Source organism: Ciconia boyciana, chromosome 13, assembly GCF_034638445.1.
Source record: "Ciconia boyciana chromosome 13, ASM3463844v1, whole genome shotgun sequence".
Classification (NCBI taxonomy): Eukaryota; Metazoa; Chordata; class Aves; order Ciconiiformes; family Ciconiidae; genus Ciconia; species Ciconia boyciana.
In genome coordinates, this window is record NC_132946.1 from 9,165,864 (window position 1) to 9,184,899 (window position 19,036).

At 43.5% G+C, this 19,036-nt stretch overlaps 2 protein-coding genes across 2 annotated transcripts; one reads left to right on the top strand and one right to left on the bottom strand.

The window, feature by feature from the left end:
- Positions 1-480: 480 nt before the first annotated feature.
- Positions 481-5,035, bottom strand: ANKS4B (ankyrin repeat and sterile alpha motif domain containing 4B). The gene is made up of 2 exons (XM_072878344.1): positions 4,872-5,035; positions 481-1,555 (listed from the first exon to the last, which is right to left on the bottom strand). The coding sequence occupies exons 1-2, from the start codon at positions 5,033-5,035 to the stop codon at positions 481-483; spliced, it is 1,239 nt and encodes a 412-aa protein (XP_072734445.1).
- A 6,493-nt stretch (positions 5,036-11,528) lies between these two features.
- ZP2 (zona pellucida glycoprotein 2) lies at positions 11,529-18,364 on the top strand. Its single transcript, XM_072878098.1, has 18 exons — positions 11,529-11,539; positions 12,567-12,640; positions 12,817-12,900; positions 12,993-13,087; positions 13,885-14,067; positions 14,421-14,465; positions 14,729-14,893; positions 15,268-15,364; positions 15,447-15,628; positions 16,014-16,143; positions 16,326-16,507; positions 16,582-16,673; positions 16,760-16,884; positions 17,161-17,350; positions 17,644-17,779; positions 17,861-17,957; positions 18,044-18,130; positions 18,219-18,364. The coding sequence occupies exons 1-18, from the start codon at positions 11,529-11,531 to the stop codon at positions 18,362-18,364; spliced, it is 2,121 nt and encodes a 706-aa protein (XP_072734199.1).
- The last annotated feature ends 672 nt before the right edge of the window (positions 18,365-19,036 follow it).

Genomic DNA, 19,036 nt, shown 5'->3' on the forward strand with positions numbered 1-19,036 from the left:
GCTATTTCTAACATATCATCGGTACCAGGAAGGGTGGTTTGTAGCGATCTAACAGAAGCAAACGGAGAAAACTCAAAGCTCTCAAGCTTTGGGAATGCTCTTTGCATTGCGCTTTTGGAGAAGAAGGGAAGGGCTTTGTTAAGGAATGTAGTGTGCCTGGCCTTCACTAGTGTTCTAAGTTATTCCAGCGAGAAGAAATCCAATCCCCATAGACAGTTCAGGGAGAAAAAGGTTTAACTCTATACCTTTTGGTTTTTTACCTTCACATTCTTTCTTTTTGGCAGAATATGCTTGAATGAATATCCTGCGCACCACAGCTGTCTATCCAGAGAGAAAAATCTTTGTCCTTCCTGTCCTTTCTAAAGCAATTGGTAACCTCTCTGCCTTTTGCTTTAGCAGATGTCTGAAAAGAATTGCATGCTCTTTGGAAAGAGGAAAAGAATGAATCAGTGTGCAGGTTACAGCAACAGGTATGTTAATTTATAAGCAAGTATCTACAGTCTTTCCAGGGTTCTCGAGTGCTTGTTTTCTTTTATTCACGGCATTCAGGACTTTCTTTCTTGGCCCAAGCTCCATCTGAATGCTCTGTAGATCTTCATCAGAACATAGCATCAGGGCATCTAAATCAATTTTTTCCCTCATGAAGACTGGAAGAAACTCATCCAGCATCTGTGATGCCAGAAATACCTCAAGGGGTGTGTTCTCTGCTTCCTCGTCATCCCAAATGACTTCTTCCCCATGCCAAGGGATATCAGTACCATTTTCAGCATCATCTTTCCTGCCATTCTCAGCATTTTCAAACTGAAAGAGCTCACTGGATATTTTAAAGCTTATACCTTCTTTCTCAGAAGACACAGTTCCAGGATTTACATCTGCAGCCAAATTCCTTCCAAATACAATCTTGCCAAGACCTGGCCGCTTAAAAATGGAGACCTGACTGTCATTATCAGAAAAGTTTTTCTCTCCAAGGTCATTCAGTAATTCATCCTCTTCTTTCTCATTGAACAAATGCATCACAGTTCTCCTACCCGTACCCTCCTCTTGGTCATTGCTTTGTGTTTCCTGACTTCTTGTGCTGTCAGCTGTCTTTTTTGCCTTCAGTTTGAAGGTATCTTTCAGATTTTTGGAGAAAGGAGGTGGTGTATTTGAAGCAAAGAGACTAGGCAACTTTACTCTGGAGTGTGTCCCTCTGGAAGAATTTACTGTGCCAACCTTTTCTTTCATATAATTCCGGTTCATTTCATGCTGGTGTTTCTCTTGGCGCTTCTCACATTCCTTGATTTGTTTCTCCACATTCCTCTGGGCCTGTGCTTTGAGTTTGGAGACCTTCTTTGGATTCAGCATGTTCTGCTCAGTGGCAGCTTTGTCCAGGATTCGGACACATTCATTGCGGTCTCTGCTGGCAGCCACCTCCAGGGGAGTGCGGAGGTCGTTGTCCAGAGCAAATATATTGGCACCGAAGTTGATCAAAAAAGAAACACAATGGATATGACCGTTGCAAGCGGCGTGGTGGAGAGGAGTGTTCCCCCAGATGTCACATTTGTCCGGATCACCTCTGAGAAGGAAAATAGCATACAGTGAGCTGGACGTACCCAAGCATAGCACTGCAGGGGGGTTGAACAGGTACTAAACGTTTAGCTCAGCTTTGCTATGAGGAGTACAGCCTAATGAAAATGAGTCAGCTTAGCTCCATCCTCTAGAACGGTGCTGCACCTACTTACACGAGCACTGAGACTGGCTGCGTGTGTGGCATAAGCTCTAATTCCTGCCTGTCTGTTGGCTCAGGCTTCAACTTACACTCAGTGGAATTAATGTCAAAATTGTTTCAACAGCTTTTGGGTGGAATATTTTAAAAGCTTTTTGGTGACTCTTCCTTTTGCATGTCAAATGCAGGGACAATATTAGGAGGATTCTTCACTGGCCACAGTGATACATATTTAATGAGCCCATGCAGTAACGTTTTTGGTAGGTAATAGGTAAATGATTACGAGTAAAGCCCTGATTACACATTTGTCTTCATTGCTATGAGATTAAGCTCAGATAGATGCTGTTGTTTTTATTCAGCTCTTTTGTTCTCCTTAAGCTGCTTTTGCTCATGGGGTTTGAAAAGCAGAAGCTCATTTGAAAATAAAATACCACATCTTTTCAATTGAATTTAAAGCCAGTGAAAAGTATTGCTTTCTTTTTAACTCTTGCACTGACTTCACACTGAACTGCTGCCTGCAGATGAGAATCGGCTTGAATCTTTTAATTCATATTTGGCAGCGTCAACATTAGCAATGGTTCAGAACAGAGTCTGAGTCGTCTGTGACCAATAACCAAGGCAGCCACAGCAGCCCAAAACCTTTAATAACTTCAGAGCCAGGGGCCAAATTTACAAGGACAATTTCTACTCTTGGGAGTTTAAACATTTCAATGTCTTGGAGTTTTGTTCCACGGCAGCTGTACTATGAATGAAATGGTACATCCTATCACAAAATGTCCTTCAGGCATTGATCTCTGGCTTTCAGTATCTCTGAAGAAGAGCACTAACATATCTGTTGAGGGCCAAATCTGAAAACATCCTTCAGCCTGAAATGCCACAGGCAAGAGAGAGTCTGGGGGTCCCTGCAGAGCTGAGACACGGAGCTGCTCACGTTGAGAAACAATGGTGAGCCTGAGCACGCAGGCTGCGAGAGTGCAGGCATTTCTACAGGGAGGTGGCAGCTGAGGATCAAAGTTTCTCCACTTAGACATATGGAAACCATGTGTACATATTTCTGCTTTTGTGGCTCTGCCCTGGGGAACTGCCTGACTGCGGCCAAGCATGCCAGATTCCTTAATTCCCACATTAGCAAGCAGGCTGCATTATCCTGAGCCTTGGGAGTGCCGGGCCATCCATCCTCCCCCAGGTCCCTTCATAGCTGTTTGTGGTCTCTTTTCCCGTGGAGCCTGCCAGCCTTTGAGCCTCAAACAATTGACAAACTGGAGTGTCTGTTCCCAGCTCAGTGGGACTTTGGATAAGGTTCGACGTCTACTTTGGGTTCTCATACTCCTCTTTTCCCTGCTTTCCCAAGAAAGAAGCTCACACAAAAGAGAGCACATCTGCTACTTGGTCTTGCTTTTATTCATTTACCTGCAAAGCAAGCAGAGAAAATGTCTCTTGATGCCTGGGAAGATAAACTATTTCAAGATGAAAGGGGTTTATTGTTAGTATTGCTACATTTTCCAAGGGCTGAATGTGTTGCAAGCTTCAGAGTCCTAAAATCTGCAACTACTCTAAAGAAAACCATCTTGTATCTCAGTGCCTTTGTCAGAAAACTTCTTCAAGGAAAGGATGAATTTGTTAAAAATAATTAAAGTACTTTTTCACAATAAAACATTAACTGACTGCAGAACAGATTGAATGTCTTCCAAAATTCAGCTTCTCCCAAGAAAACCAGTGAGACTACAGCCGTATCTCTGACAGCCCCAGCTTGCTGATCGTGTCAAGAAATCTTGCATTAAAATAGAGGTGAATGCATGTTTGAAGATTTTGAGGGCAATACTGTCCCAAAGCTGTCCTCTACCGAGAAAAAGAGTTAGAAATACATTAAATAACAAATACATAGAAATTCTGATCTTTTTGTCATCCTCTGTGACTTCTATCAGCTTGTATGGTAGAAGACATATTTTTCACTCAAATTTTGAAAAAAATTATTTTGTTATTTGTTCCTTAGCTAGTTGTTCTGTCTTCTAGGTGTTCAAGGACAAACCTTTATTGACTCTAGGTATTTCCTTGGAGCTGCCTTAATTATATGAGTTGAAGAACTGTCAATCTATTTTTGCTTCTCCTGGGGACACAGCAATAACCATGCAGTCCAAAGGTCATTTTTATTGTGTTATTACAGCCACACCTGAGCTCAGTGAGCTGTAAAGAAAATCTATGAAAAACCTATTTTTATTCCATATTTTCAATTCCATTTTTAATAACATAAAACTCAGATACATCCAAATAGTTATTCAACTTTTCCCTCCAATCTTCTTTAAACTATTATGATTGAAAATACAGGTCAACTTAATCTTCATCTCTGCCCAGAAAGAATATTTTATTAACTGTATCTCTACACAAGAGCAGATTTTCTTTTATTAGATCTTATTACAGAATCACAGCTTAAAAGGTAGGCTCCAGGCAAGAGAGTACGGAGGGTGGGAAGGTAATTACCATTTCAGTAATACATTTTAAGCATGTAGTACAGTTAAATATACCAAACAGAAATACCACTATTAGAAAATAAACCTGTAGAAAACCTCCTTTTACTTCTTTTTTTTTCAGGTTTGCAAGTATCGTACCCCAGCTTCTGAAACAGTATTATCATTTTTATCATGATGGTAGTTGCTAATACTATAAAAAGCAGAGAAATAACAATTTTAGATGTTACTGTCTCAAAACTATCAGTTGTGACCTGCCTCTGGAAAGCATTAAACCTTCACAGATGTCTACTAAATGCACCTTGGAAGCAAATGGGAGAGACTTTTTGCTAAAAATGTTTCAAACAATGCATTTTTCTAGAGCCAGTTTCAAAGATATGTTATCACCAAAGGTTGTCGGCCAACTTCTCCATTACAGCGAGGTGAGGTCCCAGCGCCCTGCTCCTACTAACTGCTCCCTACAGACTCCATGTACGAGATGGTCCTGCTGACGCCGATGCGGCTTCACGGACCGCACGTACAGACCTGCTTGCAGGTTTGGGCCATTGCAAATGAAAAGAAACAATTCTTGGCAATGCATTGAAAGAAATGACCGAGATTTTCAGCGTTTTGGGTCTGAGGTCATCGGGGCATTAGAAAAATGATGCACTAATTATAGTTTCAAGCCACAAGCTTTAAGCAATGGAGGCTGATTGACTTACCCTCTCCGACATATGACTTCCAGAGCTTCTAGATACCCATGGTATGCTGCCAGAAGGGTGGGTGTCATCCCGGCTTCATCTGAAGTGTTGAGGTCTTTCCTAGTGGCTTCTTTCAAGAGGCCCAAATTGCCGTCGGCTGCCGCTTTGTGATACCTGCTGGACATTTTCAGTAACTTCGGGTTTCCCAGAGCAGCTCTGAACAATATCCAGACTGTACAGTCACCCTTCCATTACAGGGATAGTTCATTAATGATTACAAGTTGAGACGTCCCCGTGAGGATGGAAATGAGGAGGCAAAGTTCATCCTAGCAGACAATTTATCCAGAGCTCTGCATAGGTAATAAGGTGATGGTGTGGTGAATGCTTTCATTTTCTGGAAGGCGGCTCTGCCGTTTACCATTCGTTGCATATTTGACTATTTAAACATAGAGGAGATTAATTCATCTTCTCTGTGTCTTTGCCTAACTGTTCTGGGAAAACTTCAAAAGGACCTTGAACTTCAAAAAAAACTTTAAAAACTTCAAAAGCCTTCAAAAGGCCACGAATGTCAGTATGACCAGATTTCACCCTAAGTAATAAAGTATCCCTGAGTTTTGACAGGGTGAAATGCAGAAGCAGTTACCTTTACTGGTGAAGTCCTTTGTAACCCATCATTTACTGGGTTGCTGCATTTGAAAACAAGCCTCTCCCATGCCAAACCAGGCACATCCATGAAGCCATTTCACGTACACAGATTGATGTGCAGATGGAAACAGGCCTGTCGGGACCAGGGTGGTGTTCGGATAAAACCGCCAGCAGGTCCGCAAGTCACAGCAGGCAAAACCACAGCCTAGCATGTGGTCCTTTTAACCGCAAATTGCATTTCATCAGAGGATCTTAAGGCACTTGGCAAATATAAATTCGTCTAACAGGTGTTGTAATCTCTGTTTTAGATGCAAAAAATGTGCAGGATTTCCTCAGGATAGCACAGGGAATTCAAGAAATGGAAACATGATGGGCCTGAACCCACTACCCCAGGCTGGGCACTGTGGGCCTTGCCTGGGAGCAGATGGGTCCAGTCTCCATCTCACATAACCACTTCTTGCTTTAGAAATTATTTCCCCTGATTTCAGTGGCGTTAAGGGCTACCTCTATGAGTAGAAGCTTATAGAATTAGACTGTAAATCTAATTTTTAGGTTCAAAAGAATTACTAAGAGAAAACCACATAAAAGGTCAGTTTTAAAACAGTAGCTAAGAAATCAGTAAGAGACTACCTGCTGCTTAACAAAATGCTATTCTGCTATTCTGGTCACGTTCACAACAGCTGCCAGATAAATGTTACTTTTTTGTCAAGCTGTTTTCTATGACTAACTGAATTAACCTGCATCTTAGAGAATCCACCCTCAGCAATTAGCAGTGAGGTTTTGTTGCTTATTATTCCCGTGGCAGAAGCAGTAAGCAATTGCAAAGCAGCTCATTGTCCAGAGTTGGTGCAATTACTGAATGGACTGCCACCTCATTTACTTCCCATAATGCCACCCATGTAATACGCTGGAGACCATTCCGAATGGGCTTTCTCTCTTAATTATTTTCTCAGACAGGGATTGAAGGGCTCTTCAGGAACAAACTTGTACCAACATTTTCCTCCATGAGGACAAGGAGAGTCAGTCAGATCCTGTGACAGGTTTGAATCTTTGAATAAACAAGTCTCGGTAGGAGTAAACTAAAGCCCTGGCTTTCCTTCATGTCGTCTACAGACACAGCCATCCCCGGTGCTACCCTGCCGTCTCAGGGCAGTGGGGAAGGGCTGTGCTTCACCCAGGCCACCTCCATCCCCGCATTAGAAGAGAGTTTTACCCTCAGCCCTTTTCCAAGTTCCCTGCGTTGCCATTAATACTTTTCTAATCAAAAATGCCATTTTCTATTTAAGTCGTTTAAGTCATTTATGCCATTTTCTATTTAACCAGGCTCAGCACTGAGTTAAATTTACATCTACTAGAAAAACCTAGCTGTTGCAGAACAAAGACAGGTAATACATATACTTTTCAATGTATGTATTAGATTATCTGTTTCTTGATGCCATTGAGTTTTATTTCTTTTACTGGGTAGTGTAAGCTTTTTTACTCTCAAGGATGTAAAATGATCACCACATACCACCAGTGCCTGGTAGAAGAGAGGAGACAGCATTATTCTTGTACATTGACATTTCACATTGTTAGCTACACCCATGAAAGTGAGTTGGTGGCAAAAGAGACCTTTTCATTTTTCAAGATTATTGATTTCTACTACAGAAGTACATTCATCTGCTTTTCTGTTAATTAATTCAGCACACAAAGTGTTGATCTCAGAGCGATTTTTATCATCTAACATCTGAAAATACTGATTTTAAAAGAAAGTTACTCTGTATGATGCTGAGTGGGAAACTGTTGTTCTAAGTTTTAATGAGAGGTAAAGCAAAACCCATGTCAATTGGAGAGAAGTTCCGGGACTTTACAAGCTTTATTATTATTTATGTCACAAAAGTGGGCATCATAAAAAAGAAAGAAAAAAGAAAAGACCAAACAAGATCTCCATCTGTTTCTAAACTCCTGGTATTTGTTCATCTTTGTCCCATACAAAAACCTCAACTTAAAATGCGATAAATGATTCAACATCAAATGAGCTAAATTTCTCAGCCTGAATGGAGATTTTTCTTTTGAAAAAGCTCAAAATTGTGAACTTTTTAAACTCCCTGAGTAGTTAGAATGAAGCTTTTCTTTTGGGGTTTGAAAAGAACTTCAAAACCATCCCACTTCCAATTGAAATGTCTTACCAGGCTCAGGAGAAACTCTGTTGTGACGGTACATGGTGTTGTAAGCTAATGAATTATTTAACTAGCAGTTTCGTTTTGTTACTGCATTTTGCTGTGTCTCTGATTATTGCTCTATTTTTTGAGAACTATCTTAAGTAAAATATTACCAGTTAAACAAACTATTTAGGTTGAAGGACTACAGCATCATTAGTTACATTGTTCTAGATAACTCAGAGTCTGGTCTGAACAGCGATGCTGTTGTGCCATCTGTTTTGCATGAGGTATTATCCAGGACAACATTTCCTCATTGCAACTTTTGTAAGCACCAAACGTGGTATAGTGAAGGCCATACGAGGGGAGGCAAGTAAGTCTCTGCTTGTCTAATGAGATCCTTGGATTAGAGAAGAATGAAATTAGTCACATGGTGTAATTGTGGCTACACAATTCAGAGATGATGACAACATTTAAACAACAATAAAAGCTTATTGCTTCACTCCTTAGAGAGGCAAAACGGCTGTGCCCAAGGACACTGTTGCTGGATGTCCTCTTGAGCAGCCCCGTTCCCACAGTGAGGTTGAGTGCGGCCCGTGCCAGAGCTGCCCGAGTCCCATCCTGACGCGATCTTTGTTCAGGTGTAACTGTGCTCCAGTCGGGGGTCCAAGGGCAGCCCTCGCACTCTGCCTGCACACGTCATTTCAGAAGCGAGGCCCTAATCAATAGGGAAAGATATATAAAGCTGAAAGGCAATAAAGCCAACTCTACCAAAGTCCTGCACACCTCGATGCCCAGCCATACTGGGCATATAAAAGCAGACTGGGGGACTTTTGTAGGGCTAGAAGCAGTGACGTTATCTGTTGTTTCACAGTGACATTTGCAGTAAGTGTTTTTGCTGTGAATGCTCAAAAGCAGGAGTCCTGACCTGGCACTTGGGCTCTTTGCATTTCCAAAGCCTTTTTCTTGTTGTTTTTTTTTTTTTTTTCCCCATTATATCATCATCAGTGCCACAAACAGTTCCAAGGAAAGCCACGTTGAGCTCACTGGCGTCTCAAATGGTGTCCTGCTGCCAGTGTGTGAGGGACAGGGACAGCCAAAGCCCATGGGAAAGTGCATCTATGCTGAGGTGATCTGTGCTCTCCGGAGGTGGTATGCAACGCCCCAATGCTCGGGGGTGTTCAGCACTGCTCTTGTGTACTCAATCAAATTCAGCATTATACAAGTACATATGGAAGGTCGGTCTGACCTAAGCACTTAGCTATGATACATACTCTAAAGATAGTGGAAGGCCGAGACGTACATGAAGTTGATAAGGGGAATTCATACTGGAATGTGGAACGTCTAATCAAGAATTACTGTCCTTGGGAGTCAAGCACATCCTGGAGAAATATGTAAGCTAATGAAGATGTTTTTGGACAATCTGAAACTGCTAGCAGAAGTGTGATAAGGAGCACCCTTATGCGAACTATCCTCATTATAATACTAAAAATCACACCCCTTGAGCTGGAGACCCTGGCCCAAGCAGAGACCCCTCACCTTTGAGCATGTGCAGAATATTAAAGTAGTACTGTAGCTTTAAAATTGAGACAAGAAAATGTAGACCAATAGAAAACCTCTTTGCATAATTACTTATGCATATGTATACCTAGACTGTATAAATATTGTACCTGCACAAAGGAGCGGTGTGCTAGCTTTGTGGAGTTACCACCTAGCACCCGGTCTTGCACAAAACCTGAAATAAACTGATATCTCAGCTCTGTGTGCATATGGGGTGCTGCACACCGGGTAACGAACTCCATTTGTGAGACACCACTTGGGCAATGCTTTTTTTTCCCAAAAATTAGAAAATCAAACAAGTAAAAGAGAAAAGCAGAGGATTGGAAGAGGAGACCTTGCAGGTTTTTGCAGCAGGAAAAAAAAAATGAAAGCCATGGAGATAGTTTTGTGTTTCAGGGCATGAATTAGCTGTTTACCTGTAAGTCAGGCCATAGTTACTGTTACAGGCTCAACAGCCCGGAGAGGTGGAACTGAATTTTTTGAAAGGAGGAATGGCTGTGCTTTATCTGTAGCTTAAGCTGCAAATTCAGACATGTTAAGTGAAGCAACCACTAATTGCTTTAGCAAATGGTGATGAATTACATCCTATGAACCTACATACTTGAAGATTGATATTAGGAGTTGCTAACTTGCACCACAGGACAAACCCAGTTGCGGTGACTGGCAATAGTGTTGCTCTAGCTGTTGAATGGTGTCTGGCCCAACACTACCTTTCAGCTACACAAGCCATAACTTGTTACAAGGCCTTTGGGAGTTGGCAAAACCCTGAGTTAACTCTAGCGTGCGAGGACAGCCTCTTCTTCTGCAAAGGGACCGTGCATTGCTGCTGCAGGTTTCCCCCACGCTAGCAGCATCACTCTGGTGTGACGCAAGATTGAGCTTTTACCAGCCCAGGGTCAGCCAAACTCCGGGAACATGACCCAAAGCTCCCTGGGACTTACAGCTTTTCCACCAACTTAATGAAGGTGGGAATCAGGTGGGGAAATTATGAGTAAGTTTAACTTTACATCGGATTTGACTGCCTGGAATTACCTCATTTGTGTAATTCTTTAAAGGATTGTCCTGGTTTCGGCTGGGATAGGGTTAATTTTCTTCCTAGTAGCTGGTATAGTGCTGTGTTTTGGATTTCGTATGAGAACAATGTTGATAACACACTGAGGTTTTAGTTGTTGCTAAGTAGTGCTTACACTGGTCAAGGACTTTTCAGTCCTTTTTTCAGCTTCCCCTGCTCTGCCAGGCGCACAAGAAGCTGGGAGGGGGCACAGCCAGGACAGCTGACCCCAACTGGTCCAAGGGCTATTCCATACCGTATGGCAGCGTGCTCAGTATAGAAACTGGGGGAGTTGGCTGGGGGGCAGTGATCGCTGCTCGGAGACGGGCTGGGCATCAGTCAGCGGGTGGTGAGCGGTTGCATCACTTGATGTTTTTGTTGTTTTTCCTTGGGTTTTGTTCCTCTCTCTCTCTCATTGTTTTCCTTTTTGTTACATCATTATTATTATTATTATTATTATTATTATTATTATTATTTCAATTATTAAACTGTTCTTATCTCAAACCACAAATTTTCTTACTTTTGCTCTTCAGATTCTCTCCCCATCCCACTGGGAGGAGGGTGAGCGAGCAGCTGGGTGGTGCTTAGTTGCTGACTGAAGCTAAACCACAACAAGGCTGTGTACTTGAAACACTTTTTTCCCTCCTGTGTTAGTTAAACCCAAGCTAAATAATAATAGATACATAATACAATAAACTTGTGTGTGGCTTCACAGGTTTTTTCATTAGTTTTCTGTATAACCATTGCTTTTGAAAACAATGAATATCACTGGAAAAAAAAAAGAGAAAAAAAGGTACATGATGTATGTTTGTGAATTCAGGAGTCTCTGGGAAGTTAATTTCTTGCCAAAGGTTATCTGCATACTACTCCTATTGACGGCAAAAGCAGAAGTGCAATTTCTTTTTGTGCTACTAACATCAGATGCTATTTACTCTGGTGTGGTTATGGATCCGAGCTAGCGCCTGCTTATTGCTACAAGTGGCATCGTGCACACTTGGTATCCCCACGTGCGTAATAGCTTTAACTCTGCATTTGCCATGTCCTCACAAAGATGAGAGTTAAAGAGATGCTTCTAAAGAATGTACATTTTAAAATCACTTACACTAGTCATCTGCCCTGCCTGTATGGATCATATTGCTTTGCTACACAGCACAATGGTGGCAATCACACGCTCTGCCTCCTGCCTCCACCCATGCTGTTGTCTCATCCAAGGTCCCAGCGCTTCAGTATCTACCAGCACTTGATAGACAAGCTCTTTCTCACAACTCTAAATCTTTAAGAGAAATGAGGCTACTGTCCCTTGGGCTGGGAAACTCTAAAATCTGCTCTAGGCACAGGTCTATGACTGTAAAAAGAAATATAAATGGATACACTTCACATTAATACATGGTACATTAATACAAAATCTATTATTCCCTGAAGTACAATTTAACATCCCATTCCTAAATTACTATTCCATAATATTAATTTTCCTCTGTTCCTATGATCTATCTTTTTGCTTTCTCACATCTCAAGAATTCAATTACTTTAAAAAATATGAGTCTTTGGGGTTTTTTTACAAGTCTGTCTGAATTCAAAAGCATTCGGAAAGCTGAAAGATAATATAAATATGAGATTTTTTTCTCCCCAGGCCTCTTCCCCACAGCTTTGAACAATGATAGTCCAACCAAAGCCTCCAGAGATCTTCCAGTCTAAAGATCTGATCTAGGACTGCTCTTCCTTAACCTGCCACTCATGTTTTCCTCCTAATTAGATCTATATCAGCATTGTAGATTTGCCCATACAGGGGAAGAGAATATTCTCATTTACATCCAAATCTTGAGTGGAATTGTTTTAAACTGTCAGAAAATCAAAGTGGCGCAGAAATCTCCATTTTAAAAAATTACTGCCAAAGGATGTGCATTTTTCTGTCAAACATCTGACAAGGGAATAAAGGGAGTAAACTATCAGAGCAAGAAAAAGATGCCTTAAAAATAAAAGGAAACAACAACCCATGCCAACAACCCACTTAATATCACCTTCAGGTCTCCTGCGAGCCCTCCTCTTCACAGCAAGGGACTGCATCTCAGGGAGAGGCAGGTGCAAGCTCTCAGTCCCCCGGGCAGCAGAAAGGCTGCACCTGTGCGGAGCCTACACCGGGTCCCATATAATCCTCCCTGGGCAGCCACAGAGCAAGCTTGTGGTGGTAGTGAGGAGATGAGGCTGTTTGTGGAGCAGTGGTGCTTGAGCACCTCAAGGATGTGGTGAGTGGGGTTTGGGGGTGGGATGGGGAGTTGGATCCTTTCCTTGCTGCTCTCTCATTTGGTTCTGTTGTTCTTGCAGGTTGCTGCTTCTGTTTGGCTTTTTGCTGCCCTTAGCCTCTTGTGCTGATGGCCTGGGGGATCAGGATCTCTTGGGTAATGAGGCCTCTCTGGGCTGGTGGTGATGTGGGCTTTAGGCTTGCTTAGAGCTGCTTCCCCTCTGCCTTGGTGTGGAAGGAGTCTCTGAAGCAGGGCTGGCTAGCTGGAGGGCTTGTAGGGTGTATGCCTCCAGGAGGGTGATGGTGGAGCTGACCATGGTTTTCCCTCTGCAGAGAGTGTGGCTTGCCACAGGGACAGGATGGAAGTTGAGTTTTCTGGAGAGCTTGGTAACTACTCCTGGCATGTGTGTGTGGTGGGTAGGTATTGCTACTGGCCTGGCTTGGTCCTTTCTACTGTAGCTTGAAAGCGGGTGCCTGCCTGCAGGGCTGATCTTCCACCTCCTCCCTAGATGCAAGTGGTGAGGAGATAGTGTCCTGTGACCACACTGTGGATTATGAGAGGCTGTTGCTCAGTGTCCTGTTTGTCAACTGCACTAGCCTGGAGGTAAAGGGGTCTCCATTCTGGGAAGGTGCTGTGATGGAGTGTGGTGGTTTTCCTGGTCAGGACTGGGTTTAATAGGGTTTCTAGCTCTAACTTTCTTCAAGAGTGGAAATGCTTAAACTATTCTAGAGGAGCAGCTCATGCCAGAAGTACTTTAAAAAAAACCAAACCTGAAATGTTACCTTAATACTTATTCTTTCAACTGTGGATTAAGCCCCCTCAGACACTGCCATAAATGTTGTGTTCTCCTGTAAAGGAATTGAAAGCTATGTTAAATAACAACTTGTAGGGAAGTGGATTAGGTCCAAGAGTTTCACAGCACTACCTTATTTACACTTATGTATATTGATAGAGCAATTAACAATGCATGATATTCATAGCTATTGAGGTAGAGTAGTAAGTGGGAGACCAACCCAAACTAGCCTCAAAAACAGAGGATTTGCTGGTATTAGTTGCTTTTAGGCATTTGAAATACCACAAGACTCCTGGTTTTGGCATTCATTAACTTGTTTCTTAAACAGCTGACTCCTTGGTACTACAGCCTGCCAGTCCTTGAAGGCTTTCTTGACTCCTGCATTTTTCTCAGTACCTTCTGTTCTTCAACCTAGTCTCTGTTACCATATGCTTTCCTAAAGAACCTAGTTTTCCATAAGCTTCTAAAATGACAGTTCACTGTGTCCTTGCACTGGTACAAACACCTAAAACAACTGTGAAGTTACAGTTTAGTCTCAAAGGCTTTTAGTTGTCCTCATGCTGCAGCGAGTACTGCTGACTCTTTCTAACTAATGTCTCTTCTGTAGCATGGTCAGAACCAGCTAAGGTTGAGGCTGATGGTGAATGACACAATGGGAGAGGAGAAGAATGTAACCTACAGCACCCACTGCAATACTGTTCATGCAGATGAAATCACTACTGAAATCACTACTCAAATCATTAGTCGTTTCTTTGCTGGTGCAACAAACTGTACAAAAGACTTCATGGCAGTAAGTAGAGGAATGTGAGTGCTATAGATCCTGCTTAGAGGCTTGCAAGGCAGGATGGCTGTCTCCTGGAACTGCATAACTGGGATCTGCAGAAAGATGGGGAAAGCTCCAGCCAACTTCAGGGAGGTCTGGCTGCATGTCCATCTTGGCATGGCCACTAGCTCTTTGAAGAGCTAGTTTGCAAATGGTCATTAATGATGCACATGGTCTGGCTCCAGCCCTATTGCAGGGGAAACTGGAATGCTGGTGCCAGCTGTCTGCTCTAGAAAACTATAGTGGAGACTTTTCTTAGAAAGTTGTAGGGTTGTGACCACTGTCTGTTCCTGTGGTCTAACCCCTGTGCTGTGTTCCAGGTTACTTTCCCAAGACTCATTCCAAGTTTCAATGATGAGCATATGGTATGTGCCTTCAGTCTTGCAAAGGGAGGGTGTGGGAATGCATGGGGTTTGGATCTAAACTGAGTCTGATGTCTCCAAGCTGGAGTAGTTACCCCTTCTGGGGTAACAGCATCTTGTTGGGAAGCTTAATTCTATACTATCAATATAGGGAGCTTGAGTGTAAAACCTGCAAGGTGGCAGCCCTGCAGGGTGAAGAACTAATGCCTTGCTGCTTCTGTGTGGCTATGCCTTCCCTTCCTAAGGAAGGATCTCCTGCTTTGCAGGTTCCAGCAGCTCCAATGACCTGGACTCTGTCAATTGATGATGGAACCAGAATACATCAGCTGAGCCTTGGCCAAGCCATGCAGCAAGGCTATAACTTTCTAGCTGATGGCCACAACCTGATCCTTCAGGTGGCCTTTACTGCCACTGGAGTTGTTTCCTACAAGGTAGGAGAACAAAGAATTGGCACTGAGGAGGCAGTGCTGCTTTAACAGAGTCTAGGTATCTCCCTCCTGTAGATCTGTGGAAACCTGTGAACTGCCCAGCCCCATAAAATGGGGAAGCACAGTGTGCACCTCAGCAGCACAGCTGATGGGCATCTATGTAAGTGGGATCCTAGCTATAGCCTGTCCTGTGAGCATCTGACTGGCAATCTCATGAGCAGATCCCTTTTTGAAAGGGTGTTGAGGTGGGAAGAAACTGCTTCTGCCAACATGAATAGCAGCAGTCCTGAACCAGCCATAGTACATGGCCCTGCAGGGTTGGCCTTATGATGGATCATGAGCTGAGTACTCTAACAGACCTCTACCTTCTTTGTCAGCATAATGATAAGGTGCTCTACACTGTGGCACTCAAGCTCACATATGGCCCTCCTGAATATAGACTGACTGTGGAGTCAAGAATGCTTTGTGCACCAGGTAATGCATGAAGAAAGTCAGAACCTGGCCTGCTTCTGCCCTGAGGAAACTGGTGTTATATCTAACAAAGATGTTGTTGCAGGTCCAGCAATCTGTAATGCAACACACATGACTGTTGCCATCCCAGCCTTCCCAGGGACCCTTATGGCTGTGGGTGTAGAGGATAAGACTATCCCCATGGACCAGCTTCAGGAAAATGGGATTGCTCTGGACAGAAAGAGAGGGGTCAAGCTGCATATTAGCAGGGGAGTCCTGAAGTCCAGGGTGAGTTCTGATCCTCAAGTCACAGCCCCTTGTTGCTTACTGAGAACCAGAGCACAGTAGCTTTGACCTTGACTAAGCACCTGCCAAGTCAGCCATGTGCCCTGTGGCTAGCAGTTGTGATTAAGATGAATGCAAACTGACTTTATAATGATAGGCATCACTCAAAGGTAACTTGGGTTTCATGAAGTCTCTTGGCAAAAACAGCTAGAGGTGAAAATATTCCTCTTGGAGTGGATTGGTGTCTGGCATGCCTGGAGCAATGCAAACTAACAAACTAGCTGAGTATGAAGAGCACCATGGCCCCAGCGCAAGTGAAACACTCTAACACATGCATATGTTAAAAACAGCTCTTGTAGTTACACTCAGAGTAACTCTTGCCTTTCAGCTACACAGGGAGAGCTGCTCAGGACTTCAGTCCTACATGTCCTCTTTGAAACTGGTTTTTCACCTCCATGGGGAGACTGTGGCAATGGTGATGCATCCAGAGTGCCCCTGTGACCAGCAGGCACCAACAGGTAAGTGACTGACTTCTGCAATGGACTTAGCCCATGTGCTGCTTGGATAGTAATCCTTTGGCATGGCTTGTTCTTGAACTAGTCTTTCACAGGAAAGTGTATCTCTAGCCAGAACACAACAGCTCTTGGCAGACTGAGCCGTCAATGACTAGCATGCCAATTTATGTGAACCTCTGTTACAGCTGCTGTATGCACCCAGGATGGGTACATGGATTTTGAAATCCTTGCTGACAGTACTACACCACCGCTAGACTTGGATACACTTAGGCTCAGAGATCCTGCATGCCGGCCAGCCTTTAAGTCATCTTTGAATGACAGGGTTTGGTTTCATGTCCCACTGAATGGATGTGGGACCAGGTATTGGGTAAGTGTGTAGCCAGGATTGATGGGGAGGGCTTCATGCATTGGGAATGCCCTCACTAATGCTGTTCTCTGCAGTTTGATGGGGAGAAGATTGTTTATGAGAATGAGGTGAGGGCATCATGGGCAGACCTTCCACTGCACAGGATCTCAAGGGACAGTGAACTCAGGTGTGTCTAGAAATCTCTCTGGTAATACTTAGTCCTGGATGTCCTAGATATGAACATAAGACTTACCTGCTCCTTCCTTGTTGCAGGCTAACAGTCCTGTGCTCCTTCAGCAATGGTGATGCCTCCCTCTCTATAAGGGTAGACAACCTTCCTCCTCTGGCTTCTTCAATGAACCAAGGTCCCCTCTCCTTAGTTCTTCTAAGCTACCCAGGTAAAGCTGACTCTGGGCTCAGGTGGCTGGGAAGCAACTGAGCTTGTTGGGGGGCAGGATGTAGGAGTGAACTGTTCTGGTGCATGGGCTTCTAATGACCTGATGTACTTCCTCCCCTCCCACCCATGCTACTTGAGGCAGATGCCTTGAATCTGTGACTCTAGGACAAACTGCAGCTGGTGGACTGGCTGCTGTTGAAGAGCCTGAGACTAGAGTTTCTTCAGGACTCCCTTTTTTTGTACACTGACTTATCTAACAAGGCTTTGGTTTTTGCAGAGGACACATACAGGCAGCCATACCGTGATGATCAGTACCCAATAGTAAGGTACCTACAGCAGCCCATCTTCCTGGAAGTTCAGGTCCTGAACCGCAATGATCCTAACCTCCATTTGGTATTGGATGACTGTTGGGCAACAGCTTCTCAAGATCCAAGCTCACTTCCCCAGTGGAATATTGTTGTTGATGGGTGAGTGTCCTGCCAGAGAAATTAAAGCATTTTTGGCAGTGCATGGGAGGATTCCCTAATTCCCCCTGCCCCTCCCTTGGGAACAGTCCCAGGTACAATGGCTTCACTTCAGGTGGCCTTCAAGGTACCTTGGTGGTGCTGCCCTGGTATGCTGGAACTTGTAGGAGGATGTTGGCACTTCTACCTCAAATTCCAGCTTGCTGCTTTTTAAAAAAAACAAACAACAAAACCCACAAATGCACCACTGATCTCCTCCCTGCTGTTCTGACTTGCTGCTTCTTACCCATTGGCAGGTGTGAGTATGACCTGGACAGCTACAGGACTGTGTTTCATCCTGTGGGGCATGGTGTCAGCTATGCTAACTATCGCCAAAGGCTGGAAGTGAAGACTTTTGCCTTTGTCTCTGGTGACAAAGCCCTCCCTGGCCTAGTAGGTGACATTTGCTGCCTTAGAGCAGTAAGTAGGAGCAGTTATTGTCCCAAAATGAATGGACATAATTCTCTATCCTAGGTATACTTCCATTGCAGTGTCCTGATCTGTGACCGCTTCCAACCAGACTCCCCTCTGTGTGTGACAAGGTGCCCTAGGCCATCTAGGAGCAAGCGAGGTAATGTCTAAGCAGATGTTAGGTTGTACTGATCCAAGATAAACTGCTGTACTATGGGGTTCACCTCCATTATGTTACTGTTGTAGAGAGTGGGATGCCAGGTGTGAACTCTGCAGTGGTGAGCTTGCAGGGTCCTGTCCTCCTTGTGCCAGAAGGATGGTCTGCAACCCAAGGTACTAAGCAAGTGTGGTGCTAACGTATGTTGCTTAGGTTTAGTGAAGAGCTGTCTTTACAAATTGTATCTCTCTATTTCCTTTCTAGGGAGCACTCTCTTGAGCAAGGAAGCATGGGCTGGCATTACAATGACTGCTGTTGGCATTCTCTGTCTGGTAGCCATAATGCTATTAGCTTTGGCTTTTCTTAAATACCTAAAGAGAAGAGCATTCCTGGTAAATGTGGTATGTTAGCATATCTTTTACAAATAAACTTGGATTGCAAAAGTCTTCTGGATGAGTTGTGTAGCTCTGGAGTTGTTGCTGTATAGCATTCAAGAACTAGACTGGACAAAGATGGATGTCTGTCTTGCTGAGCAGTGGCACTGCTCTCAGTGTCTCTGGTCAAAGTGCTCTGACTGAAACTAGAACTGAAGCTTTTAAGCTCAAGCTTTTTGGGTAAGACTCAAGGGATAATGGCAGCTTCCCTTATACTAGATGGCTTCCTTACCTCCTTAGTTCATGTTATGGGGTGATTGACAGGGTAGTACTTAATTTCTTCTAATACTGTGAGAACTGGCTCCTTATAAGATTCCATGGAGTTCTCCTGCCCTTTCTGAAGATTGTAGAAAAGGATTTAACTGAAGAAAAATATTACTTTAAGGCAAAGCAGTGCTCCTTAACTATGCATTTAGCTTGTGGTGTTTAGACCTAATGTTGGCAATTCAGTATCATCTAGATCCTTTACAACAGTAACCAAATACCTGGTATAAATTTACTACTAGTTTAGCTGGGGCTATATGAAAACAAGCAGTGTTTCATGATACTTGCTCTGCAGAATCAAAGCCCCGCTGTGAATGGGTTCATGCTAGTCATCTAGATTACAAAAAATCTAGATTCAGTCTTGGGTGAATGTAGGGCTTTAAT

Excerpts from the sequence above, each read along its gene's own strand:
- ANKS4B (XM_072878344.1), bottom strand. The coding sequence starts at position 5,035 with ATGTCCAGCAGGTATCACAAAGCGGCAGCCGACGGCAATTTGGGCCTC. Across the intron at positions 1,556-4,871 it reads GAAGTCATATGTCGGAGAGG|AGGTGATCCGGACAAATGTG; the intron begins GTAAGTCAATCA and ends TTTCCTTCTCAG.
- ZP2 (XM_072878098.1), top strand. Across the intron at positions 17,780-17,860 it reads ACAAAGCCCTCCCTGGCCTA|GTATACTTCCATTGCAGTGT; the intron begins GTAGGTGACATT and ends TCTCTATCCTAG. Across the intron at positions 18,131-18,218 it reads AGGATGGTCTGCAACCCAAG|GGAGCACTCTCTTGAGCAAG; the intron begins GTACTAAGCAAG and ends TTTCCTTTCTAG.